The sequence below is a fragment of the Corvus kubaryi genome, unplaced genomic scaffold (genome assembly GCF_017639235.1).
Source record: "Corvus kubaryi isolate FWS band 111438036 unplaced genomic scaffold, C.kubaryi_AGA036_p1.0 37157, whole genome shotgun sequence".
In the NCBI taxonomy this organism is placed as follows: domain Eukaryota; kingdom Metazoa; phylum Chordata; class Aves; order Passeriformes; family Corvidae; genus Corvus; species Corvus kubaryi.
Window position 1 is genome coordinate 136641 of NW_024581041.1, and position 26360 is coordinate 163000.

A 26360-nucleotide genomic window follows, 5' to 3' on the forward strand; every position below is an offset into this window, starting at 1 on the left:
TGGCTGTGGGATCCCTGCTCCCATCGTGGCTGTGGGATCCCTGCTCCCATCCTGGCTGTGGGATCCCTGCTCCCATCCTGGCTGTGGGATCCCTGCTCCCAAGGTAGGGCTCAGGGTGCCTGGGTTGGGACGCTGCTCTCAGAGCAGGAGGTTCTGGTGGCTCTCTCAGGCTCTGCCCTCCTCGGGCTCTGCCCTTGGGTGTGGTGGGGAGGGGAAGCTTTGCTCCGATTTGCTTTTTGCTTCCCCTTTATTTATTTATTTTTATGTTTTTAAGCTTTTTCTGCAGCCCTTCCTTCTCTTGTCATTTAATTGTCCAAGTTCCCTGAATACTTGTCACCTGCCTGGGGGTAGAATTTGAGACACATCAAAGGTAGCTGAGCTTCTGCAGGCACTGAGCGAACATCCTCTGGGAGCTGGGGAGAGATTAAACAGCCAGGAAGAACAACTGCTGTGCGCAGGGTTGTCCAGGAGGTAAAATGGAAGGGCTGGGGGAGAGCGAGGGAAAAGCAGCAATATTTGCTTCCCAGAAAATGTCTTCCCTGTGCCTGGGAGGGGCTGGCATGGGGGACCCTCCGTGGGGGGAGGCCTTGGAGGGAGCTGGATGGGGGCACTGGAGGCTGGAGCAGCTCTGCAGTGGGGGCTCCGTGCCTCGCCCGGGGCTGGCCGTGGGACGGGTCGGGATTGGGGCCGGTTGTCGGGATTGGGGCCGGTTGTCGGGACTGGGGCCGGTTGTCGGGACTGGGGCCGGTTGTCGGGATTGGGGCCGGTTGTCGGGATTGGGGCCGGTTGTTGGGATTGGGGCCGGTTGTCAGGATTGGGGCTGGTTGTCGGAATTGGGGTTGTGTGGGAGGGGCTCAGCTCAGCTCCCCCCAGCCTGCGGGAGCGGGGCAGGGGGACAGCGTTGGGTGAATGGCAGAGCTGGGGGCACACCTGGCCTGGAGCCGCCGGGTTCTGAGGGCACAGCGTGGGCAGGGGAGGCCGGGAGGGGATGGAGCTGCAGCCGCTGCTGCCTGTGCCAGGGCTGAGTCAGGCTTGAACTGTCAGCTCAGCAGGGGCAAAAAAGGAGTTTTCAGCTTTGTCTTTGGGAGTGATACAAAGCAAATGGAATAAATCCCAAGCAGGGGCATTGTTTGTGGTGTCAGGCCTGGATCAAGGCAGCGCTTGGAGAGGTGTCAGCACCTCGGTCTCTGGCACAAGCTGGTGCCAGCTGCACCTCATAGGGCTCAGCAGAGCAGCCTTTTGGGCTCCTCGGGGCTGCCCTGGCCCTGCTGGGGCCTGTGACCAGCCCCCTGAGCCTTGGTGAACCTGTGCTTGGGAAAGAATGGATTTTTGGGATGTTTCTTTTGGTTTAAAACCCTCATAGCAATAGGCATTTTGTTGCCAAAAAAAAAAAAAATCTCCTTACCATATCTTAAAAAAAAAAACCCAAAATAACCCACCTAAGATATTCTCCTCCACTTCCCTGAAAAACCTTAGGGTTTGATGCTGCTGGTGGGTGAGGCAGTGTGGGATGCTGTGCCCCAGCACATCCATATGCCAGCAGGGATGGGTGCCCTGGCTGGGGGTGGGGGCAGCTGGGGACTTTGGGGAGCAGCCAACTGCAGCTCTCTCAGGCTCCTCAATGCCCAGGGTGCAGTGCCAGGGTGCAAGGGGGCAGTGCCAGGGTGGGAAGCTCGTGGGAGCCTCCATGTGCTGGTGGGTGCATTGATTTCCTGCAGCACTGGTGATCAGTCGGATTTTCGGGTGCCGAGTCAAAGGGAAAGCTTGGATTTACTCTGTACCTCTGACCTGTAAGAGGTCAGAGCTCTGCTAGAGACACCAGTGCTGGGGGTAGTTTTAGGAAGCCCTCAAAGGTCTGTTTTCCAGCTGGAATTTTCCATGGTTAATACAGCAGTTTCCTGCTCCTCTTTGCAGCCAGGTAAGCTGGAAGGGAGATGAAGAGCAGCATAAATTGCAAGCAGGGCCCAAAAAGACATTTGCAAGAGCACCTCTGTCCCTTGAGCTCCTGCCTGTTTCATTTATGGACCTGCTGCTCTTCTCCTGTGAACTCGTAGCGTTTTCTTCCATGAAAATGAATTTTGAGGTGTTTGGAGGATGTTGGCTTCTGTTGGGTGTTCAGCCTGGAGAGGAGAAGCCTCCAGAGAGGCCTTAGAGGCCCTTCCAGTGCCTTAAGAGGCTCCAAGAGAGCTGGAGAGGGACTTGGGACAAGGGATGGAGAAACAGGACAAAGGGGAATGGCTTCCCACTGCCAGAGGGCAGGGATTGATGGGAGATTGGAAGGGAATTGCTCCCTGTGAAGGTGGGGAGGGGCTGGGATGGAATTCCCAGAGCAGCTGTGGCTGCCCCTGGATCCCTGGCAGTGCCCAAGGCCAGGCTGGACAGTGGGAGGTGTCCCTGCCCATGGCAGGGGTGGCACTGGATGGGCTTTAAGGTCCCTTCCAACCCAAACCATTCTGGGATCCCAGTCAGCTGGACTGGCTCTTGAGATGGGCTCAGAAGGGCTGGAGGTGTTCCCATGTGTCCTTTTCCTTGCCCTGTATAGCATTTATCAGTTTCTGGAGGCAGCAGCTGGACCTGGGGTGGGAGGGTCTCGTTTAGACTGCTGCTCCCTTTGCTGGAGGCCTTTGTGCCGAGGTGGGGCTGAGCTGTGGGGTGCAGCGGGGCACATCCCGGTGGAGCCAGCTCCTGGTGCTGCAGCGGGGAGGGGAGGCTGGTGGGCAGCAGGGCCGGTTCCTGGGCTGCCCCGTGTCCGCAGCAGGGCCGGTTCCTGGGCTGCCCCGTGTCCGCAGCAGGGCCGGTTCCTGGGCTGCCCCGTGTCCGCAGCAGGGCCGGTTCCTGGGCTGCCCCGTGTGTGCAGCAGGGCTGCTGCTGGCGGCGGCTCCTGCGGGATGCTGGTCGCTAAGCAACCGGCAGAGGTGGAGCTTCCCGGGTACCATTCCCAGCGCATCCCTGCCCAAGCCCTGCCTGCCTGCTCTGGCATTCCCACATCCTCCCCTCCACGATGCTGCCCACACCACCCTGTCCTGGGGCAGGAGAGCACCCCAGGGTGTCTCTGGGCACCACCAAACCCTGATTTGGGGTTTCTCTGCCCAAGATCACTGAAACCTTTCCCTGGGGAAGGAAGATGTCTTGGAGCTCTGTTGACCCTTCTGCTTGGGATTCCCACCTCAGCACTACTTCCCTGCCTGGCTCTGGGAAGCAGGGCCAAAAGTGGAGAGCCCCAAGGCTCCTGCACCGTGAGACACCCTGCAGCCCTCGGGCTGGGCGTGTGGGTGGGCTGGCTGTGGAGTGCTGCAGGAGCAGCTTTCCCCTCTGGGACAGTTGTGCCCAGGGAGCCTGGATGCCTTGGGCCCTCCTTAGGTGCTGGCTGTGTTGGGACAGGGACACTCAGGCTGGTACAGGAGGGCTGGGTGGCCCTCAGGGTGACCCCAACCCTGCCTGGGTACCTTGTGGCCTTGGCTCCTGTTTCTTTATGCCCTTCCCAAGGCCGGGTGCTTGTAAGGCACTGGGAGGGTGTTTGGCTCAGGTGACACCCTGCAGGTGGGAAGGAGCCTTCTCTGTGCCTGGAGGACGGGGAGGATGTTTTGGGGGTGGCTTTAGCCCTTCAGTGCCTCCCCAGGGCTGGTTCACCACGTGCCACGGCACTGGAGGATGCTGTGTGCTGAGCACCTGCTTTCTCCCCAGCCTCCTCCTGTCCAACCTGTGCTCCTTGCTGGACTTTGCTGGAAGAGCTGAAAGCCCCGGCTGTGCTGTCGGATCAGGAATTTCCCCTCTCTCCTCTGCTGGTGCGCTCCCTACTCTGCTGACTGTGCAAGCCGTGCCTTTTGAAAGGTCGGTGTTTCCCTGGAAGAGGCACATTCCTGGCTTTACGGGGCTGCCTGGAGTGATGGAGGGGACAAGCTGGGCAGCCTTTGGCTGTGCAGGAAGCCCCAAGGGACTTCCAGAGCCCTGGGCTCTTCCCTGGAGCAGTGGGCAGGGATCAGGCAGTGGGGTGGGGTTGCTGGTGGCTGTGCAGGCACAGGGAATGCCTGGTTTGCTGCTGGATCCTGCCACAAGGACCTGTCCCTGATGCACCTGCTGCTCCCAAGTGCCACACTCTGGGATTATGGGATCCTGTGCTCTGGGCGGAGTTTTGGGGTCCCTGTGAGCCTGCAGGCAGGTGTGGCTGTGCTGACATGAAGGTCCCCAGTCAGGGAGGGTACTGGTGAGCAGCAGGGATGGCTCTCAGGGAGCCAAGGCTCTGCCTGGGAGCAGAGGATGGTTTTTCACCACTGGTGACAGAGAGGAACTTCTGCTTGTGCTGCTGAGTCCCAGGGAGAAAGTGAGGGAATTGGGCTGGAACAGGAGAGCTCTGGAACAGCATCATGCCTGTGGCACCTCCAGGGGCTGTGGGACTGTGGAGCTGCTGGGCAGGTGCCCTGGCGTGGCTGAGGGCATCAATAGGGCCTGGCTTTTGCAGGTGAGATGGGGGGGCCCGTGGGTGCCAAGGAAAGCAGGAAAGTCCCCAGAGCACTGAGTGGGCAGGACGTGGTGTGCCCCGAGGACGGTGCTGTGACTCCAAGGCTCAGTGGTGGCACACGGTGGCTGTGGCACTGCTGCTGGTCCCCTCCTGCTCTGGTGGGAGCAGGGACAGAAACCAGGGGGGACTGGGGGCTGCAGAGTGTGCTGGCTCTTCCCTCTCCCTGCTCCATGGTGTCTGGGCTGTGCTTCCATCTGGAGAGGCACTGGGTGCTTGCAGGGCCTGACCCACGGCTCTCCTGCCCACCAGCTGGGACATCTTCATTTGAGCCTTAATGAGGCTGTGGAAGGTGTTTCTTGGCTTCTGAGGGGACACAGCAACTCATTCCTGGACTTATTTTCTCAGCTGGGAGGTGTCACTCAAAAGGATAGGAGTGAAACCTTGTTTAAAGCAGCCCCAAACTTCCCAGGTCTGGCAAAAGGACCGTGTCCCGCCGTGCGAGGGAGGACGCTGCCTTCGCATCCTGGCAGGCTCAGAGGAGGAGGAGGTGCCTCAGCCCAGCCCCCTGGGATGCAGCAGAAGCCGTGCTCCTCTTCCCTGGTTTTTCCTGGTGCCAGAAGGGTTGGGGCCAGAGCAAGCTGGAAGGAGGGTTTGGTCTCTCGGGATGGGCTCTGCCCCGGCTGCTCTCAGCAGCTCTCTGGCAGCTGTGTCATGGTGAGCTGCCATCGTTGCCTGGCTTGGGGGACGACTCCCTGTCAGTTTGGTGGCTTCTTTTCCTCCCCCCAACTTTCTCATGATTCATTGTTGACATGTGGCACGCTGCCTCTGGAGCTGCAGGGATGCTGATCTCCACTTCCAGGGTGTAGCTTTGTGGAATAAGCTCAGGCTGCTCTATTAACCCCGGCTCAGGGGCTGGCAGCGTGGGCAGGAGGTCACTGCCTGTGCCCTGCAGGCGATGATGCCAGGGGAGCACAGAGCCTGCGGAGGGGAGGCCCTTTGCTGCCTGGCAGCTCCGTGTGCTCCAGGGTCAGATGTCTCCACGCTGCCTGGCTCGGGCATGATGAGCGAGCAGATGTCTGGGCTCCAGGCAGCTGCTGACATAATGTAAATCCATAATTGCCCAAACACACATTCAACACATGTCAATTAAGGCTGGGCTGGCTGCAGGGAGGTGGGAGACCCCCACGCCATGGGCTCCTTTCAGGTGGTGGATCCCAGAGCTTCTGGAGGTGTCCCACAGGATCACTGCCTTCGTGTGAGTGTGTTCCCATGAGATCATCCCACCCTTACAGCCTTTGCTCTCCTCTTTTTCCCCCCCTTGACCCAATTCTTTGCTTGGCAGCTCCAGCCTGGCTGTCACACTCTGTGTCAGTGATGAGCCGCTGTCTGCTCTGTCTGCTTCACTGGTGCCTCAGCCTGGGCTTGGCTCCTTTTCCCTGGCTCAGCATCCATGGGGAACTCCAGGTCAGGTCAGTGGAACTGAGCACACCAGCTCAACAGCCCAAGCTTGCCATGCTGGCTCGGGGCAGGACAGCACCCACCTGTCTGGACAAAGGTGTCTGGAGTCACCAGCAAAGCCCTACAGGGTCTGTCCCCAGGAAGGGGCCGGTCCCGCCAGCCTGGAGGAGCCCTTCCTGCACTCCCTGGTCAGGCAGGCTCTGGGCTGGACCCATCCTCTGTGCCAGAGGGACAGGAGTGGACGTGTCCCTGCAGTTTCCCTGGGAGCAGCCTCCCATGCTCAGTCCATGGTGATCTCCTCCACTGACAGGTTCAGACCTCTTTGCTCGTCCCTTCCTGGACTGCAGAACCATTCCGGTTGGAAAAGGCCTCCAAGATCATTGGCTCCACCCTTTGACTGATCACCACCTTGTCAACTAAACTGTAGCACCGAGTGCCACATCCAATCGTTTCTTGACCACCTTTAGGGGTGGGGACTCCACCACCTGCCTGGGCAGCTCCCTTCCAATGCCTGGCAACCCTTTCAGTGAAGAAATTTTCCAAGGTATCCAATCTAAATCTCTGCTGGTGCAACTTGAGGCCGTTCCCTCTCCTCCTGTCCCTGTTCCCTGGGAGCAGAGCCCGACTCCCCCGGCTGCCCCCTCCTGTCAGGGAGTTGTGCAGAGCCACAAGGTCCCCCCTGAGCCTCCTTTGCTCCAGGCTGAGCCCCTTTCCCAGCTCCCTCAGCTGCTCCTGGTGCTCCAGCCCCTTCCCCAGCTCTGTTCTTATCCCTGGACACACTCCAGCCTCTTGATTTCTCTCTTGTGAGGGGCCCAGAACTGGACACAGCACTCGAGATGAGGAGCTGGTGCTTCCCGGTGCTGTGCTGCCATGGGGTGAGACAGCTGAGGTCAGGTTGGCAGGACAAGGTGACAGAGCTCACCTGGGCTGGTGTGGAACCTGCTCACAGGCTGGGGACCTGAAGGTGAAGAGGGAATGCTCTCACTGCCCTTCATGTTCCCGGTGTGATGTTTTTGAGCTCAATAGCATCCTGCTGGGCAGGAGAACAACGTGCTCTCCTGCTCTGACATCCTTCCCAAGGCTCCTGGCCAAGGCGTGGGCAGGAGCAGGCTTGGAGGGGACTGGGGCAGCGTGGCCGTGACCCTGCGCGTGTGTGCGGACAGGGAGGGATGTGTGGGGTGAGGCTCAGGGAATGGAGGGACAATGCCTGCAGGCACCTGGCGGCCACAGGGAGGGTGGGATGAGGTGGATGGTGGTGGCAGGAGAGGAGCAAAGCTTGTCCCAGCACCGCAGTGTCCCTGTGCTCCTGCGGGAATCGAGGTGCCCAGGGGATGCGGTGCGAGGCGAGCAGGAACTGCTCACTGTAAATGGAGAACAGCAGGAGAGATTGTGATTGTCTGGGAAAAGACTGGGAGGCTGAAATACCGCTCTGTGACTGACCTGAGCAACACTGGGGGAATAGCTAGACCTGAGGAGGGAACAGAGGGGGATTGAGAGAAGTATGCAGGGATGAGGGGTCAGAGGAAGTTTTGCACCAGAGGGCAGATTTCGGTGCTGTGATCACAAAGCTGTGCTGTCCCAGCTAACGGGGACCTGCAGCAGCCAGGCAGAGAGGAGGAGCGAAGCCCAGGGGCCATCCAGCTGCAGGGTCCGTTCCCTTAGGGAGCAGCCAAGGCCCTGCAGGCGGGAGGAGGAACCGAATGTGTCGGGTTGGGCCCCGGCAGCGCTCAGTGCCCCTGCCCAGGTGGACAGAGAGGAGCTGCTGGGGCTGCAGGGTCCTCCCTGGGCAGCTCCACAGGGCTCTGGAGTCCTGCTGCTCTTGGAGAGCCTCTGGATCGGCCCTGGGAAGGACCAAGGCCAGAGCCTGATGGAGCTGAGCAGGCACTTGGTGCTTGGGGTGGAGTCAGGTCCTGCTGGTCAGATGGTGGCTGCAGAGGGCTTCTGTGACCCACCAGGGCTGTTGGCTTCTCCGTGCAGGATGGAGCTGTCACTGCCACCTGATCCCTGCAGGGCTGGTCTGTGGAGGGGTCATGGAGGCCTGGGGACAGTGGGGAGCTGCAGAGCTTCAAAGAGTGGGAAGGCAGAAGGAGCTTTGTCCTGGCTGCTCAAGGCAGGGACAACAACAACAGCCCACATCTGGAGGGAGGTTTGCTGAGAGGGAGAACAACTCTCTAAGCTGAGGAGGATAAAGCCCTGGCACAGGTGGTGGTGCAGGAGAGGATTTATGGAATCCCAGACTGGTTTGGGTTGGAAGGGACATTACAGACCATCCAGTGCCACCCCTGCCATGGGCAGGGACACCTTCCACTGTCCCAGGCTGCTCCAAGCCCCGTCCAACCCGGCCTTGGACATTCCCAGGGATCCAGGGGCAGCCACAGCTGCTCTGGGCACTCTGTGCCAGGGCCTCCCCACCCTCACAGGGAACAATTCCTTCCTAACATCCGATCTTAATTTCTCTTGTTTTAGTTTGGAACAGCTCCCCCTTGTCCTGTCATTCTCTCTCCATGTAAAAAATCTCTCTCTCTATTTCCAGTGATCTTTAGGCTCTGGAAGGGGTTCTGGGGTTTCCCTGGAGCCTTCTCCCCTCCAGGTGAACACCCCCAGCTCTCCCAGCCTGGCTCCAGAGCAGAGGGGCTCCAGCCCTGAAGCATCCCTGTGGCCTTATCCACTCTCCTCTCCATCACGGAGCGTTCAAGGCTCGTCGGGCCGGGATGGATGGAGCTGCTCCCTGTGTGGAGCCGAGTGCATTCCAGCACCTCTTGGAGCGTTGTCTCCCTGCGCAGGGGGGGCTGCGGGCCCGGGGCTCCCGCGTCAGCCGCATCCGGAGCCTCGCTCACCTCTGTGAGTCAGCGTTTGGTGCCGATGATTCACAGCGGTGAGAGACAGCCACGGGCTGCTGCAGCGGGGATTAATGGGCTGGAAGGAGGGCAGCGCGGGAGGAGCTGGAGAAGATGTTTTCCCTCATCTTATCAGCGTTTCCCGAGCCTGGCTGCCAGGTACAGCAGCTCTTAGATGGGGAGATGTGCTCTGCCTGCCAAGGGAGCTCCAGCACGTCTGGCACCACTGTAAATCATGGAACCACAGAATGGTTTGGGTTGGAGGGACCTTAAAGCCCATCCCATCCCACCCCTGCCATGGGCAGGGACACCTTCCACTATCCCAGGTTGCTCCAAGCCCCAGTGTCCAGCCTGGCCTTGGACACTTCCAGGGATCCAGGGGCAGCCACAGCTGCTCTGGGCACCCTGTGCCAGGGCCTCCCCACCCTCCCAGGGAACAATTCCCAATTGCCAATATCCCATCCCTCCCTGCCCTCTGGCACTGGGAAGCCATTCCCTGTGTCCTGTCCCTCCAGGCCCTTGTCCCCAGTCTCCCTCCAGCTCTCCTGGAGCACCTCCTGGTGCTGGAAGGGGCTCTAAGCTCTTCCCAGAACCTTCTCTTCTCCAGGCTGAAATCCATTCAGCTATTCTGAACCAACCCAAGCACCATTGTTATGCTTCAAAAATCTTATTTGGGCATCTTTCCATGTCTTTTCTGGGCTCAGATACCGTCCCCTGGAGCCATGAGAACTGCCCACAGGTACAGTGCTCTCAGGGCCTTGGCCCATCCTCCGTGCTGTAGCTCAGGGTGGGGTCAGAGGCTGTTCTCCAGCCTCAGTGCGTGGCCAGGCCGGTGCTTCCCAGCCCCTGCTTTCCTTCTGAAGGACTTCTGCAGAGCAGGTGCCCTGTGCCAAGCTGGATCCTGAGAGTGGGGGCTTTTTTTTGGTTGCATTTTGCAAGGCACTGAGGAGTTCCCAGTTCAGCCCCAGTTTGGGTGTTTGTAGTGTCGGGGCACCTGGATGCCAGAGGATTCTGCTCGGCTTTGTAGGGGCACCAATGCTGCTGCTGTGAGCTCGTACAGAAGGGAGACTGGGGAAGTGTTTGCTCAGCAGAGCAGAGCCAAAGGCGGGTAGGAAAGGTTGTTCCAGGCTGAACCTCTTGCCATCCATCTCTGCCAAGGCTGCTGTGGGCCGGCTCAAGGGGGATGTCTGGCCATGGTCCTTCCCTGGATGCTATTCCTGGCTCCTGTTCAATCTCCTTTGACACCTTTTTAGTCCTTTTGTGTATCTGTGAGATGCTTCAGAGGATGGAAAATTCCAAGTTCCAGTTTCCCTGCAGCAGCTGGAGCCCAGCAAAGCCACACGTGTGCTTTAGGACTCGGGGACTGAGAGCTTCAAACCCTCAGGTTGAGGGGTGGGTGCTGTCCGGGGACTTTGGGGTTTGTGCAGGCTGAGGGAGGGGTCAGGGTGTGTTGGCTGTGCAGTGGTGACGCTGCATTAATGGGGATAAGCCATCCATTATAAATACATCCTGAGCAGCAAACAGGCAGGGAGAGCAGCCTGGGCAGGGCTGATGGCTGCTCAGAGGCAGCCAGGAACGTCTAAAGGCTGTGAAGCAGGAGGGAATGGGAGTAAATCCCTTCCCCAGCACGGGGTGTGGGCACTTCTCACCTTGTGCAGCAGCACTGGGGCTGAGGGGTCCCAGCTCCTGGGGGATGTGGGGAGCTGATGTGGGGCTTGGCGAGGTGGGCAGGGGGCAGCTCCACTCCTGCTCCTCCAGGCTGGGTGGCATGGCCTGTCCCCTCCCTGTCTCCTCCACGGAGGGTGGGGAGGGCTGGTGGCTCCTCTCCTCTGTGCCCTTGAGGTTTGTCCTACACAAGGAGCTGCTCTGGGGAAGGGGTTGCTCCCCCCAGCAGGAGCCTGCCAGGGCCCTGGACCCGGCCAGCACAGCCCCTGGGGAGATTTGCTTCTTTGGTTGCATTTTGCAAGGCACTGAGGAGTTCCCAGTCCAGCCCCAGTTTGGGTGTTTGTAGTGTCGGGGCACCTGGATGCCAGAGGATTCTGCCCGGCTTTGTGGGGGCACCAATGCTGCTGCTGTGAGCTCGTACAGAAGGGAGACTGGGGAAGTGTTTGCTCAGCAGCTGGAGCCAAAGGCGGGTAGGAAAGGTTGTTCCAGGCTGAGCCTCCTGCCATCCATCTGTGCCAAGGCTGCTGTGGGGCAGCCCCGGGGCGATGTCTGGCCATGGTCCTTCCCCGTCTCAGCTCCCGGGGAGCTTTGCTTCAGGGAGAGTCCCGGGGATCGTGGGGACCCCAGGCACTGGAGCACTGTCCAAGATAAACTGGAAAACACAAGGAGAGATAGCAGCAAGCCTGGCTGCTGTGGGAGGCCCTGCAGGCTCCCCGGAGCAGTGGGACACCCCTGTCCCACGGGACCTGGGGCATGGCACAGCATGTCCTGCCTCTGGGGTGGGGGCAGGTGACAGGACCCCGGTGTGGGCAGCTCTGGGGGCACCTGTGTGGGGCTGGGGGGTTCCCTGCAGTGCAGTTTCAGCCCTGGGGCAGGACTGAGGTCCCTTCTCCTCTGCACCCGAGTCCCCTCTGTGTCCCGGGGTGTCCCCTACAAGGAAGGTCAGAGCTGATAAAGGAATCTCGTGTGCTGCTCCCAGCCTGCTGCAGCTCTGAGCTCACTCGCTCTTTCTTCTCCCCTCTCTGATCCCTCTTGCATCCCTTCCCCTAAAAACATTTGTCTCTTATCTTTGATAATTGCCTGCGAGGCCTGAGCACCCCTGAGGCTTCTGAGCTGCCCTTGCCTTGGAAAAAGCTGAAAATCCTCTTTCTTCTCCTGCCCAGGCACCCACAGAGGGGCTGTGTCCTTCCCTGCAGCATCCCGGGATCCTGGATACCAGGGGGATGTTTCCATGCACGGCAGAGGGTTCCTCCTCGTCTGCCCTACGGATTCTCCTTGGAGCTGTGGGTCTTCCCCAAGGACAGGCTGCTCCCTGGTGTTCCTGTCCTGCCCATGAGTCGGTGCCCCTGCCCCTGTTGCTTGGTGTGGTGTGGGATCCTGGCATGGGCAGGGGGGCTGTGTTGCACATGCTTGTGTTATTTAGTCTCATTTGGGGACACTCCGGGGTTTTTCAGGGTCCCAGTCCTGTTTCAGTCTGTCAGTGGTGGAAATGGGGCTCATGGCTGAGCAGCCACAGGGTCCCCTCTCTGTTACAAACATGGCTGGGAGAGGGTTAGGTGGGGAGGAACCAGAGGGAAGGCTACTCTGGTGTCTGTAGATGTTCAGAAAGTGTGAGCCAGGCATCCCAAAAATGGGGAATTGGGCTAAACCCCACAAATATTCAAATAGCAGCCTCCAGTGAGAGCTCTGAGGTGGGTGCTGAGGACAGACCTTGACAGGGACAAGTGGTTCAAGCGGGGTGTTTTGGGAAATGACTGGTGTGGGTGTGGATCAGCTGTGCCATGCCAGAGCCCCTGGCCTCCCAAATCCTCCCTTCTCGTGCTCAGACAGGGAGGGCAGCAGGGACACGTGTGGGGACGGTGTCTCCCCGTGACCGGCTGTGCCTGGGGTGCCCGAGGTGCCTCTGATGGCTGGAGGCTGCAGGGAATGATGAGCCCTCAGCAGGATTTAAACCCTCAAGGATTAATGGGGTGTTTCCCTGTCGGGGGCCTGAGATGGCAGCTGGGTATAGGATGAGGCTGGTGCCAAATGCCAACACCCCCGCCAGGGCGAGGGGCAGGGAGGCTGCCTTGCTCTGACCGAGCCCCCCGTGCCTCAGTTTCCCCTGTGGGGATGGGGTGAGCTCAGGGAGGGGACACAGGGAGGATGTTCCTGTCCCCCAGCACGAGGCAGTCCCCTTCCCGAGCAGGGAGAGCCATCGTGCCCCGTGGGCCCAGAGCCAGCCCCGAGCGGGGCTGGTGCAGCCGGGGCCCAGTGCCCTGTCCCCGCTGCTGTGCCAGCCCTTCCTCCCCCCGGGCTGCAGTGCCCCCAGCACTCCCCTCCTGCCCTGTGGCCATGCCAGGGTCCAGGGAGGGATGTGCCCAGGGCTAGTTTGGGGGGTGTTTTCCAATTGATTTTCCAGCCTTTCCAGCACAGCAGGGATCGGCTTTGCCGGCCCTCCCCTCCCTCCACCCCAGCTTTATTTCTACCCGCTTAATGAGGAACATGTTGGTGCTTGAAGTCAGAGGCTCTATCAGCAGCTCTCTTCCTTCCTCCAGGTTCCCAAATGCCTCCAAAAGGATGGCTGGCAGCTTTGCCAGGGTGATGGTGCAGGGACGAGAGCCCTCTGCCCCCACAGTATCCCCTGCTGGGATCTGAGGACTTCCTGGGACACTGAACTAAAACCAAAGCCCAGTTCAGCCCTGACCTCTTCCAGGACTGAGCTGTGTCCTGCTGTGGGCCTGAGTCACCAAATCGTGCTCAGGGTGGCAGTGGGGGATGCAGGCAATGCCCTCCTGTGCCATGTGGGACCACAGGGATGTGAGGAAACGGTGCCACGGGGTCAGCAGGAGCAAGGGAGGACTCTCCAACAGCACTGCCTGTGCAGGAGCTTGGCTCAGTGCTTGCTTGGAGGGCACTTTTGGGGGCGGGGGGGCACCTGTGGGGTCCCCAAGCTGCTCCTTCCTCTGGGAGGTGTCTTGGTGTGGTTTCTTGGTGGGTGAGGAGGTGCAGGATCAGGCCCAGGCCCATCTCCATGGGATGACTCAGGAATTAGCTGGGTCCTCGCTGAGCCTGTTGTCACCATGGCAGTTCGGGGGGGCTCTTCTGGGGGGTGGCACCATGGCTGATGTCCTTCTGTTGGCCCCATCCCTGCACTGGAACATGGGTGAAGGTCTCTTGGGCCCTGCCTCCCCCTCCAAAGTGCTGCCTGAGTTGGCCTGTGCCAGCCCAAGGGGTTCATGTGCCTCTCCTTAGAGAGAAAATGTGGGAGCTCATCCATGGAGTGCCAAGAGGACAGGGCCAGGGACAGCCCTAGGGGCCACGGGCACAGACTGACACATAGGAGGGGCCCTCCGAGCTCAGGACACACTTCTGCACTGGGAGGGTGGCCGAGCACTGCTGCAGGTGCCCGGGGAGGTGGTGGAGTCTCCATCCCTGGAGAGACTCAAAAGCCACCTGGACACATCCTGGGCAGCCGGCTCTGGGTGGCCCTGACGGAGCAGGGGGCTGGGCAAGGTGACCTCCAGAGGTGCCTGCAGCCTCCCCCAGCCTGTGTTCCACTTCTCGAGCACAATGCAGTGGCCTCTGGCAGTGTGCAGGGGTTCAGCAGGGCACAGTGCGGTGCTCCATGGGCACAGTGAAGGTGCTGATGCTACAAGGCCCAAGTGCCAGCAGGACCCCCTTTGAAAGCTGTAGCTGTTCAGGTCTCCCCAGTCCTTGTGCACCCTGGGGGTCTCACCAGTCATGAAGCCACTGAGGTTGGAAAGGGATTCTGTGTGTCCAGTCCAAACCTTAACCCTGCACTGTCAAGGCCACCACTCAACCATGTCCCCAAGTGCCACATCTGGATGTCTTTTAAATTCCCCCAGGGATGGTGACTCCACCACTGCACTGGGCAGCCTGTGCCAGTGCCAGACCACCCTTTCCATGAAGATTTTGGAGCCGAGTTTCCACAGGCCCCTCTGCAGTTAGTGGGTAGTGGATGCTCCGGGTCCCTTCCAGCCTGGCACCCCAGAGCCTGAGCCCCTTTCTCTGGGTCCATCATTGCTTCCTGCCAGGGATGGAGGGAAGACCCTTCCTGCCCTCGTTTTCCCTAGGCTGCGTGATGGAGCCACCCAGGGGCTCTGTACAGCTGGGGGTGACACCAGCCCTGACCGATGCTGAGCAGCCAAGAACTGGTAGCCCCCAGCCCCAAGCCCCAGTGGCTGCACCCTCCTGAAGAGGGGGACGGGGAGAGATTCAGGGCTGGAAGTGCCCTCGGGGATGCTGAGGCTGCCCAGGCACGGTGGGTGCTCCCATGGGGGCTGCAGGATCTGGGGGAGCTGCAGGCCCCACTGGCCCCTGGCTGGCCTGAACTGTGGGGATTGCACTGCTGAGGTGTTGGATGAGGGTGCAGACCAGGCAAGGATTTTGGAGGAGTACGAGTTCACTGGGAAGTGTGGGATTACTGGTTCTCCCGGCTGCAGGCTTCTGTGTTTGAGACTGGGACCCCCGGGGCTGTCCCAGTTCAGCGGCTCAGGAGTCCCTGTGAAGGTGCCCAGCCCCGGGGAGGGCTCAGGGAGGGCTGTGGGGGCTGTGACCCCATCCCTGCCCACCTGGTTCCCCCAGGGCTGATGTTCTCAGCTGGGGGAACAGTCCATGAGCATCCCAACCCATGGGTACCACTTGGGGAGCTCATACTGGTGAGCAACTGGGCAGGCGGGGTTTCTCCCTCTGCATCCAGCATGGTCACCCACACAGTGGGTGCCTGTATCCCGACAGCCAGAGCCTGACGGGAGTCTCCCAGCACGTCCCCAGACTTGTGCTTTGTCCCCTTGGGTTCCCGATGGCTCGGCATGCCCGGGACTCCATCAGCGTGTGCCAGACCTGGTGGGTCCTGCCTGGGCACTGCTGCTCCCGCAGGCTGCCCGCACCTGGCCAGAATACCCCAGCCCCTGCCTGTGCTCTGGGTGTCCCCACCGGCTGCAGGACCTGTCCCTCTGCCCGCCGGGGTCAGCGCTGGGCTCCGGGGGACCCCCCCGTTGCGTTGTGGGGTGCGAGCACCCCCGCAGTGTCCTCCCCGTGCTTGCTCCGTGGGGCTGTCCCTCCCGGGGCACGAGGAGGGGACGTGTGCCCCGGGGGCAGGGATGTGCCGGCTGGCACGCTGGCACTTCACCCCGGACAGGGCCCATGAAAGAGCCTCTGTTCAGCCGCCGCTGCCTGGGGCGAGCGGGTGCCGGGCTCTGGTGGCAGCGCGGTGCTGGCTGCACCCACGGGGGGCCGGGCAGTGCAGGGCAGTGCCAGCTCAGCTCGGCATAAAGACGCGCAGCCGAGCTCTCCCTCCCGGCCGGGCGGGCGCGGGGAAGGATCCCGGCAGCAGCGCCCGGCCGGGATGAGTCAGGTGTTTGCGGGCACGGGGGGCGGTGGGGCTGGCACCGGCACCCCCGGGGGACGCCCCCGGCACGCCTGGGGGGCAGCCCGGCAGCCCCGCTCCCTGCTTCTGCGGCTGCAGTGCACATCCATCCATCCATCCATCCATCCGCCCGTCCGTCACCGCGCGGGGCGTGGGAAGGGGCGGCTCTGCAGAAAGCGCTGCCTCGGCCGCAGCGCCAGCCCGGCGGGATGAGCCGCGCCGGAGCCAGGCGGAGCTGGCACCCAGGTAGGGCGATGCTCGGCCCTGCTGCCGCCGCCGCTGCCGCTGCTGGCCCGGGCTGTAGCCAGCAGCGGGTGCCTGGGGACGGCCGGGTGGGATGCGGGTCCGGGAGCCTGGCGGCGATGGGGGCGGTGGGACTTGATCTTAGAGGTCTTTTCCAAACTTGGCGGTTCTATGATTCTATGACGGGGCGCTTTTACAGCTCGGGACACTGCAGAGCTCTGCCCCTGCCAGTCCCCGTGGGGAGATCAGGGTTCAGTCCCCAGGAGCAGGGGATGCCCTGTGTTTCTGATCCCCCCCTCACCATAAACAGCTCATATGATTCTCTGGCCCTGCTGCAGAGCAGCACAGGAGAGCTCTTGGGCTGCACTGCGGAGCAGTTTGGGGATTTGTGTGGGGATTTCCTGTGCCAGGGGGTGAGGGCCCAGGGGTGGCACTGGGGCTCAGGGGTGGCACTGGGGCTCAGGGTGCTGCGTGCTGCCGGGGCTCTGGGGCTGCTTTCCTTGTTTGCTGTTTCTGTGTCCCTGGGTACCCAGGACTCCCCGCCAGGCTCCCCTCAGGTTTCCAGGATGGCTGCAAGGTGCTGCCTGTGCTCCTGTCCCCCGCCAGCTCAGCCCCTGCCCCCTCGGGGTGCCACAGCCCTGCTGAGCATCTCCGTTCTGCTTGGAGGCTGGCAGGTACCTGGCCCCTGCCCCGTGCCACGCAGCCGCTGCCACCCCCGCAGGCTGCTCCCCGTGCCCGTCTGTCTCCGAGGCAGCATCTGTCCCCCAGTGTGATCCCACCGTGTCATGGGGGCTTCGATGCCACCCTCAGCCCCACGGGCCCTTGGCAGGGTGAGGGTTGTCACTGGGTTGTCACCCATCTCTGTGGAGCCCAGTTTGGGCACTCAGCAGGGTCTGCTGCCTGTCTGTGACCGAGATGCTCCAGAGGTGAAGCCTCATGGGTGGGCAAGAGCCTCTGCAGGGAGTGAGGGGGGTACGGGGGAGCCCAGGCGAAAAGGAGGATGCTCAGCCTTGGAAACTCCCGGCAGCTGGGAGTGACTGGGCAGGGGAGGGGGAGAGCAGCCTGCAGGGAAGGGAAGGCTCTGGGAGAGCAGCACTGCAGAGGCTGGAGCTGGGATGTGCTGGGAAGGTGCTGGGGCAAAGCAGCTGGGAAATCCACACTCTGGCTTGAAGGGGAAGAGGAAAACACCGAGGGGAGGAGGAGCAGGCAGGCAGATGATGGGAGGAGATTCCAGGCATGACAAGCAGGTCTCCCTCTGATCCTGCTAAGGCTTCCTTTGCAGTCACCATTCCCACGTGCCTGCTCTGTAGCCTGGAGCTCCCTCCGGCTCCAGCCCTCTCCCCTGAGGAGAACATCCCCCAGCCCTCGCTGGAAACTGGGCACGGGGCACCAGGGCCTGTGGGTGCCAGGAGGAGCCCTTTGGCTGCTGCCCTGCACAGGGCAGGGTCTCGGGGTCTGTGTCCTGCCTCCAACAGCCTCAGCATGGGAGCTGCTCCAGTGGGACAGGCACGAGCAAGGCTGGGTGCTGGGAAGGTCTGGGACAGCGTGGGAAGGCTGGTGCCCAGTGGGATGGGTCCTGCTCCTGCTGTGGGAAGTGTTTAGAAAGAAATTAAGTGATGTGGTGTCCATCAGGTTCTCTGCAGTTGGGGTGTAAACCTCTTCTACGGGTCTGTGACAGCAGGTGCTTCAGTGAAGTTGTCCCTTGGGCAGCACGCTGGGACCTGTGTCCTTTCTGCAGCCATGGCCCCCACTCCAGGGGCTCTGTGGGGCAGCAGGAGCTGTTTGCACATGGAAGGTGCTGTGGGATGGGCAGGGCTCCATGGCCGCTGCTCCCTGTCCGTGCTGCGCTGCCCCTTCCCAGCAGGGACAGCTCCTGCCCACAGCACAGAGCTGCTCCAGGGCAGCATCTCCTTCTGCAGCCATGGGAAAGGCCATGGGCAAGACAGAGGGACAAAGGGCTGGGACGAGCAGTGTGAGTGCTGCTCGGGTCCCTACAGAGCCTGCAGGTGCCCCCAGGGTGCTGAGCACCCCCAGCCTGGCACCGAGGGTGCTGGTGGTCCTCCTACATGTCAGCCTTGGTGTCCTCCCACAGCCCCAGGCGACCAGGCTGCCATGGAGGGTGGCAGCGTCCCACTGCTGGTGCCACCGTCCCCAGGGGCTTGGTGCTGCCAGGCTGGGGCTGACCCTCGGCTGCAGCAGCACTGGGGTGAGCAGCAGTGCTAGAGGAGCCCCGGCCTCCCCACTCAGCCCCAGGACGAGCTGGGAACAGCTCCTGAATGCGGCCCTTGTGGCTGTGCCAGCGTGGTCCCTGCATCGGGGCCGTGCAGCTGCAGGGCTCAGCTGAGCGGGGCTGTGCCCGGGGCCGTGCCCCTGCCAGCCCTGGCTCCCTCAGTCAGCTCCTGGCCCCAGCAATGACCCCGTCCAGGGACCGGAGCCTCCCCAGCACAGCTGCAAGGCCAGAGCCTGAGGGATTCCCTGCCCTGGGAGCAGGGAGATGGTCCCTGGGCGTTTGCCAGGCTCCCTCCCAGAGCTCTGCCCCCTGGCACTGCTGTGCCATGCTCTCACTGGCTTCAGCTGGAAGCCAGTCCCTGGATCAGGCTCCACCATCAGAAGGTTGGAACTGGAGCTCAAGATGCAAAAGTGAGGTGGGATGAATTCCCAGCTTGCTACCCTTAAAAACCCCCTCATTTCCTCAGGGATCACGGCGGGGGAAAAGGAGTTTGGAAGAAAGTTTAGAAATGTCAAGAGAAAAGCTCAGCATGTTTTTGGCCCAAAGTTGTCATTTTAGAGATTTCACGTTGATTAAAAATTCACACACTGAGATCCGAGCGGAAGCGCTTGGGAATGATCCGCACAGGGATTGGGGCTGGGAGCGAGCAACTGCTTGAATTTGCAGTGGAAAAACAGCAGCCCTGTTTCCTCTGTGGAAAAAACAAACCACTGGTGACCTCTGAAGGCTCCTGGTGGCCTTGGCCGAGCAGTGGGGGCTGTCAGGAGGAGCCGATGCTGCTCAGGGCTGGTTGTCCAGCCTGTCATGGCCAGGAGGACGTGGCCCTGGGACAAGGGGGTGAAATCCTGGGCCTTTGGGTGTGAGCTGAGGCTTCTGTGGTGACCACACAGCCAGCACAGGCACGGGAGGGGAATGTTCCCGGGGTCTCCTGGTTGCGAATCCGGCGGAAGGCGTAGGCTTGACTCCCTGTCTTCTCCGTCACCTCCTCTCTGTTCCCTCCACCCCCAGAGCCAGTTTTAGTCATTTTCCTGGGAAGGTTTCACATCTTCCCACTGCTGAGGACACCTGAAGGGCAGCAGTGGGACAGGAGCTGTGGTGTGGGATGGGTTTGCTTTGTAACAGTGAGGGCGGGGGTGCCACAGCTGAGCCTGAGCGTGGATCCTCCAGGGATGGGGCATCCAGAGGGTCCTGGGCAGGCTGGGGGAGTGGGCTCATGTGAACCTCATGAAGTTCAGCCAGGCCAAGTGCAGGGTCCTGCACCTGGGTCAGGGCAGCCCCACACCAGCACAGGCTGGGGCTGCTGGGTGGAGAGCAGCCCTCGAGAAGGACTTGGGGGTGCTGGTGGTGACAAATTGGATGTGACCCAGCCATGGGCACCGGCAGCCCAGAAACCAACCCTGTGCTGGGCTGACCCCACAGCGTGGGCAGGGGTGAGGGGGGATTCTGCCCCTCTGCCCCACTCAGGTGAGACCCCACCTGCAGAGCTGCCTCCAGCCCTGGGGAACAACATCAGAAGGACCTGGAGCTGCTGCAGTGAGTCCAGAGGAGGCCATGGAGATGCTCCAGGGCTGGAGCCCCTCTGCTCTGGAGCCAGGCTGGGAGAGCTGGGGGTGCTCACCTGGAGGAGAGGAGGCTGCAGGGAGAGCTCAGAGCCCCTTGCAGGGCCTAAAGGGGCTCCAGGAGAGCTGGAGAGGGACTGGGGACAAGGGCCTGGAGGGACAGGACACAGGGAATGGCTTCCCACTGCCAGAGGGCAGGGTTGGATGGGATACTGGGGAGAAGCTTTTCCTTGTGAGGATGGTGAGGCCCTGGCACAGGGTGCCCAGAGCAGCTGTGGCTGCCCCTGGATCCCTGGCAGTGCCCAAGGCCAGCTTGGACAGGGCTTGGAGCAGCCTGGGATAGTGGAAGGTGTCCCTGCCCATGGCAGGGTCTGGAATTGGAACAGGATCTGCAGGCATTGCTCAGGGCTGCTGGTGTGGCTGCTCTGTGAGCAGGGTGGGTGATGTGACCACAGGGTCATAGATGCTCCAACTGAGCCCCCTTATGCAGCCACAGCCCTCGGACTTGGGTGGGGATGATCCCAGCAGGTCCTGCACAGCTGGACATGGCCTGGTGGGGAGCTGGCAGGGCCTGAGCAGCCTGAGTGGAGAGTGGGTGATGGTCCAAAGGGTGCTCCGTGACCTGTGGAGCGTGGACCCTCCTGGGACATCTTGCCAGCCCGTGCTGTGTTGGCATAAAAGGTTTCCAAACAGTAATGGTTCCAAAACCACATTGCTGAGCATCCCAGCCTGGAAAGTGCCTTCCCCTCGCTGTTCCTGGCCTGGGTTTGTTTTGCAGGCAGCTGGGGCTGGAGGCAGGAATCCACAGGGTCCCACGCTGGCCGTGGGAACCCAGCGTGCTGCTGCTGCTGGGGTGGCCAGAGGGGAGCAGACCAGCCAGCCCGGATGCGAGCTGTGGAGCTGTCCGTGTTTGCCATTTCCTGTGTCAGTGCAGCCTTCCCCTGACTCACCGCCTGGCTTTTCCTCCCACTCCTAGAGAACACAAGAGCAGATCCCGGCGGGTGCAGGGTGTGGGAGCAGGGGGTCAGAGCAGCCTCACTGCCTGCTGTGAGTGCAGGGATGGGGCTTGAGCCCGTGCATGCCTCTGGTGGGTCCCTGTCCCTGGTGGCTCCCTGTCACCGGTGTCCCTCCCTACTGCTGGCTCTCCTCCTCCAGCTCAGAGTATGAAATCCTGGTGTTCTGTGCTGCTGCCACCAGCCCTTTGCAAAGCCACCTCCTGGCACGGACAGGGAGCTGGGGCTGGCAGTGGATCTGTGAGCAGACAGGGAGCCGGGGGCTGGCAGTGGATCTGTGCACGGACAGGGAGCTGGGGCTGGCAGTGGATCTGTGCACGGACAGGGAGCTGGGGCTGGCAGTGGATCTGTGAGCAGACAGGGAGCCGAGGGCTGGCAGTGGATCCCTGTGAGGCAGAGACGGGCACATCCCAAGCCTGTCGCAGCCTCCCCGAGCAGCCAGGGCATCCCAGCGGCGGCTGCCCGGGCAGCATCCCGCAGCCGCGGCTGACAGCTGCCGTCTCTCCCCCGGTGGCGGTGAGCAGTGCGGTGACCGGCGGTCATGACAACGGAGACGGGCCCCGGCTCGGAGGTGAGGAACGCGCAGGAAGAGGCTCCGCAGCAGCAGCTGGAGGCGGCCGCCCAGGGCCCCACGGGCGCGCCCAGCCCCGCCGGCCGCGACACCGACCCCAATGAGAAGCCCGGGGCACAGCCCGACCCCCGCCACATGGAGCCGGTGAGCGGGCACGGCCGGGGCCGGGGCACGGGCAGGAGCCGCGCTGGAGGGGACGCGCCACCGCTCGCTGCTGCCCGCTGAGGGGGGCACGTCCCCGGTGCCCGAGAGGGACATCCCCGGGAGGAGCCCCTCAGCCGGGGCTGTGCCCGCTGCCCCAGCTGCCCGCAGAGCTGCTGGCGGGCAGGACAGGCAGCAGGAGCCGGGGCAGCCCCGAGTGCCAGCGGGGTGGGGATGGCACTGCTGGCCGGGGCACGGGGACTGGGTGGCGGCGGTCCCGTGTCCCCAGCTGAGCTGGCCCGGGCGGGGCTGGGAGCCCGGCTGCGCCCGGTGTGGGCTGGGGAGCTGCTGGGGAGCTGAGCTGCTGCACTGGTGGTTGGGCAGGGAGGATTTGGGTGCTGAACTGACCCCGGGTGTCCATTTTCCAGGGAGCTGGGCTGTGCTGGCAGTGTGGGTTGGTGGGACTGGCCTGCGCTGGGGACTGCCCCTCAGCAGCTGCCCCGCTGTGCTGAGCAGAGCCTGCCCCTGTGCCCTGTGTCCCCGTGGCAGCGGTGCCAGGTAACCCTCTGTGCATCCCCGCTCCAGGGCACAGACATGGAGGACAAGGACTACAGCGAGACCGATGGACTCTCTGACAAAACAACTCCCAGTAAGACCCAGAAGTCACCCCAGAAAACCACCAAGAAAGTGAAGAGTGCCCTGTGCAGGGTGACCCTGCTCGATGCCTCCGAGTATGAGTGCGAGGTGGAGGTGAGTCCCAGATTTGGGGGCCTGTGCTGGCACCAAGGAGGAGACACTCCTGGGACCCTGCCCAGTCCAGAGAGTCCTCAAGGACAGGACTCTTCCTAGGACAGCTTCGTAGCACCTCTCTCCTAGGGAAAAAAACACCCCCAGAAACAGCCATTTAAGCTGAAAATTCAAAATGAATTAAAAATCTGTAAAGAAAGACCCTTGCAGGGAATTTCAGCCTAGTGAAACCAAATTTGGCAGGAGAAAACAGTGTCTAAGTCAGAAGCTTAATGGCTGGGGATAGAGCTCTGCCCAGCAGTTCAGGCACCTGGCAGTGGCTGCAGGGAGGGACAGAGGGGACACACAGCTGGCAGTGGCTGCAGGGAGGGACAGAGGGGACACACAGCTGGCAGTGGCCACCTGAACACTGGGAGATGCTGCGGGGCTGCTTCAGCCACCATCAGCACGGGCACCTCTCCCTTCCAGGACAGCTGGGGGACACCCAGGATTCACTCAGGAGCTGGGGCTGGTGTTGGCCCTGCCACGGGGACAAGGCAGCAGGGAGCTGAAGGACATGCCAGGAGCCCCTGTTCCCATCTCCAGCACTTGCTGCTGTCTCCTGTCCCCAGGCTGGGAAGGCAGCGCTGCTCCAACCTGCACCATGAGGCAGGAGGGAGGGAGGGACATTTTTAAGGACTGACAGTTTTGCTTAAAAATGAAAAGCTGAGGTTGTTCAGGAGCCTGAACCTCAGGGATCTGAGAGCCTTTGCCATAGAGGCCTTTGCCCTGGCTGTGGCCAGGGGCACAGGGGTGTCTGCTGGCAGCAGAGAGCAGATCTGTGTGTGGGTCCTGCCTGCCCCAGGGCTCAGCTGCCTGGATTGATGAACGGAGGGGATGGGAGCAAGGAGCAACCCGAGGCTGGCTGGGGGGTCTGGCCCCTGCCCATGGCAGGGGAGCAGGGCCTTTGGTCCCTGTGCTGTCACTTTAGCAGTAAAATTGGTCACAAAGCTGTGGAAAGATGGGTTGGCACCAGGAGGAAAATCTTCCTGAAGAAGGAAAGGAGCGGAGTGTCCCAGGGGCTCACGAGCCCTGGCAGAGTCATCCTTCCCTGGCTTTCCCCGCAGCACTGGCCAACCAAACTGGGATGGCAGGAGAATCTCAGGCCACAGGTGCTGGCAGAGCAGAGCAGAGCAGAGCAATGCCCCTCACCACATCACCCAAGGATGTGCTCAGCTGCTCTTTAAAAGCCACCTGGGACACAGAGGAGAAGGTTTGGGGTAGGAATGCTGGTGCTGCATTTCTTCTTTCTTTCTGGCAGACCCTGTTGGAATAGTTGTGCCTTGGCCATGTGCTTTAATTAAACTTTAATTCAGTAAAATCCAACAGGAGAGTCAAACTGTTCAGTGTGACACCCCAGCACATGGTGTGGGTGAACCCCTGCCTTCAAATCCAGGTCAGAAGGAGGGAGGACACCCAGGAAGGGTGATGGCAGCTGCTGGAAAAACTTTGGAGGGCAGCAGGAGCCCAGGCTGGGCTGCTTGGTGCCCTGGGCTGCCATCCTGGGGGCACCTGGTGGCAGTGCTTCAGTAAGTAGATGCCTTGGAGAGGGGAGATGGGAGCTGCCAGGCTGGAAATAGGGGAGATACACACTTGGAAAGGGTTGTTCTTCCGTGGCCATGAGCAAGCCTGCGCCTTGGTGCCACCAGTAACGAAGGGGAGTTCAGGGGAATCCACTTCCTATGCCTGGAGTTCAAGGCCAGGTTGGGCAGGGCTTGGAGCAGCCTGGGACAGTGGAAGGTGTCCCTGCCCACGGCAGGGAGGTGGAACTGGACCATCCTTAAGGATGCCCAAACCATTCTGGGATTCGTTGATACCATGGGTGCTCTCCATCACTGCACATGGCCCTGCCTCTTGGTGGCTCATTTGTCATGCTGTGCTTGGGGACCCAGCCACCACTGCCACCAGGAGCCCATCCCTGCAGCTCTGGGACCACCTGGGTGTTCCCACAGTGGTGCCCCATCTCTGCAGCCCCGGGACACCATTTGGCACCACTGTGGGGACACCCAGGTGGTCCCAGGGCTGCAGGGATGGAACGTGGTGAAGCCCATGCTGGGTGAGAGCACCTTTTGGTGGTCACCTGGAGGGTGTCCAGGAGCCCAAGGCACCAGCTGACCATCATCTGTCCATGTCTCCGACAGAAACACGCCCGGGGCCAGGTGCTCTTTGACATGGTGTGCGAGCACCTCAACCTCCTGGAGAAGGACTACTTCGGCCTCACCTTCTGTGATTCGGACAGCCAGAAGGTGAGCACGGGGGGTCCCTCTGCAGCCACCCCCTCCAAGGTGGGGGCTCCCCTAACCTGCTGTCTCCTCGTTGCAGAACTGGCTGGACCCCTCCAAGGAGATCAAGAAGCAGATCCGCAGTAAGTGCCCGGGGAGGGTCCATCCTCCCCAGCCCTGGGGTGTCCTGGATGGCTCAGTGTGGCTGTCCTGTGGCAGGTCACCTCCCCACCTGCCCTGAAGGGGACCTTTGGCAGCTGGCCTGGGACAGGGACACTGTTGCTCATTCAGCTGTTTGTTACCCACCTCTTCTCTTACTCGTGAGAGGCGGGGGGACGAAGGACCCTGTCTGTGCCACTGGAGAGCTGGCTGGGACTTGGTGCCGCTCTGGGCACCACCTGCCCCGTGCAGGGGGTACAGGGAGGGTGGGGGAGAGTGAGGGGCCATTGCTGGGACAGATCCTGGGGTGCCTTTGCCATGGTGTTGCCTTGCTGGGGTGGCAGTAGAGCTGTAGCCCAGGGTGTCACCTTCTGGGACACAGGAGGCTTTAGCTGGGACACGGAGCTCGTGGATCCTGCCGCTGTGATGCTTTGCTGTCCCCAGCTCTTTGGGGAGGATTCACCAAGCCTTGCTGGAGTCCCAAGGGCTGTGCCCCCGCAGCCTCTGGAGCCCCCTGGCCCCTGCCCTGTGCAAGGCTTGGAGGGAGCAGCGGGATCCTCAGTGGGCACACGACTGCTCCTGTGCCCTGTGTGCAGCCCTGCGGGTGCTGTCCTCAGCTGCTCTCTCCCCTCCCCAGGTGGGCCCTGGAACTTCGCCTTCACCGTGAAGTTCTACCCTCCAGACCCTGCCCAGCTCACAGAGGACATCACCAGGTGAGGACCACGGGCTTCCTTCCCAGGGAGCCCCAGCCTGCTGCGGGGTGCACAAATCTCCTTCCTGGAGAGCCCCGGCCCGCTCCAGGGGGTCAAAGACCTTCCCAGGAAGCCCCAGCCTGTCCTGGGGGGCACCAGGTTCCTTCCTGGGGAGCCCCAGCCTGTTCCAGGGGGTCAAAGACCTTCCCAGGAAGCCTCAGCCTGTCCTGGGGGGCACCAGGTTCCTTCCTGGGGAGCCCCAGCCTGTTCCAGGGGGTCAAAGACCTTCCCAGGAAGCCCCAGCCTGTCCTGGGGGGCACCAGGTTCCTTCCTGGGGAGCCCCAGCCTGCTCCCCTGCTGCACTCTGACCCTGTGCCCCTCCTGCAGATACTACCTGTGCCTGCAGCTCCGTGCCGACATCATCACGGGGCGCCTGCCCTGCTCCTTCGTCACCCACGCCCTGCTGGGCTCCTACGCCGTCCAGGCCGAGCTGGGTGACCACGACACCGAGGAGCACGTGGGCAACTACGTGAGCGAGCTGCGCTTCGCCCCCAACCAGACGCGGGAGCTGGAGGAGCGCATCATGGAGCTGCACAAGACCTACCGGTGAGCCCCGGGAGGGGACAGCACAGGACAGCTGCCCCACGCCCCTGGGGCGCCCGGCCACGTGTCCCCCTCTCTGTCTCCCTGCAGGGGAATGACCCCCGGGGAAGCAGAGATCCACTTCCTGGAGAACGCCAAGAAGCTCTCCATGTACGGGGTGGACCTGCACCATGCCAAGGTACGGGGCTGGGGGCTGCCAGAGCGCTGCCCCTTCCCAGCCTGCTCCTGCCTCCTGCCCACCCTTCCTCCCACAGGGAAGGCTCCTGGCACAGCTCTGGCTGGCTCTGGGTGGCACCAGAGAAGCTCTGGAGATCAACCTCCACCAGCCTGGGGTTCAGTGCCCCCTCTGCC

General features: G+C 61.9%; 1 protein-coding gene across 13 annotated transcripts in view; it reads left to right on the forward strand.

Annotated features, from left to right (window-relative positions):
- Positions 1-26360, forward strand: part of EPB41L1 (erythrocyte membrane protein band 4.1 like 1) — a 60492-nt gene that overhangs the window by 10277 nt on the left and 23855 nt on the right. For 11 of the 13 annotated variants that reach the window (XM_042021631.1, XM_042021627.1, XM_042021632.1 and 8 more), the window contains exons 3-9: positions 21360-21550; positions 22133-22297; positions 24475-24579; positions 24656-24698; positions 25352-25427; positions 25794-26012; positions 26100-26187. In XM_042021631.1, coding sequence (XP_041877565.1) covers positions 21377-21550; positions 22133-22297; positions 24475-24579; positions 24656-24698; positions 25352-25427; positions 25794-26012; positions 26100-26187 — 870 coding nt within the window. In that variant the 5' untranslated portion in view covers positions 21360-21376. Of the gene's footprint in view, positions 1-274; positions 472-15784; positions 16037-21359; positions 21551-22132; positions 22298-24474; positions 24580-24655; positions 24699-25351; positions 25428-25793; positions 26013-26099; positions 26188-26360 lie in introns of those variants that run through there. The other 2 variants (XM_042021629.1, XM_042021628.1) reach the window with 2 other exon arrangements.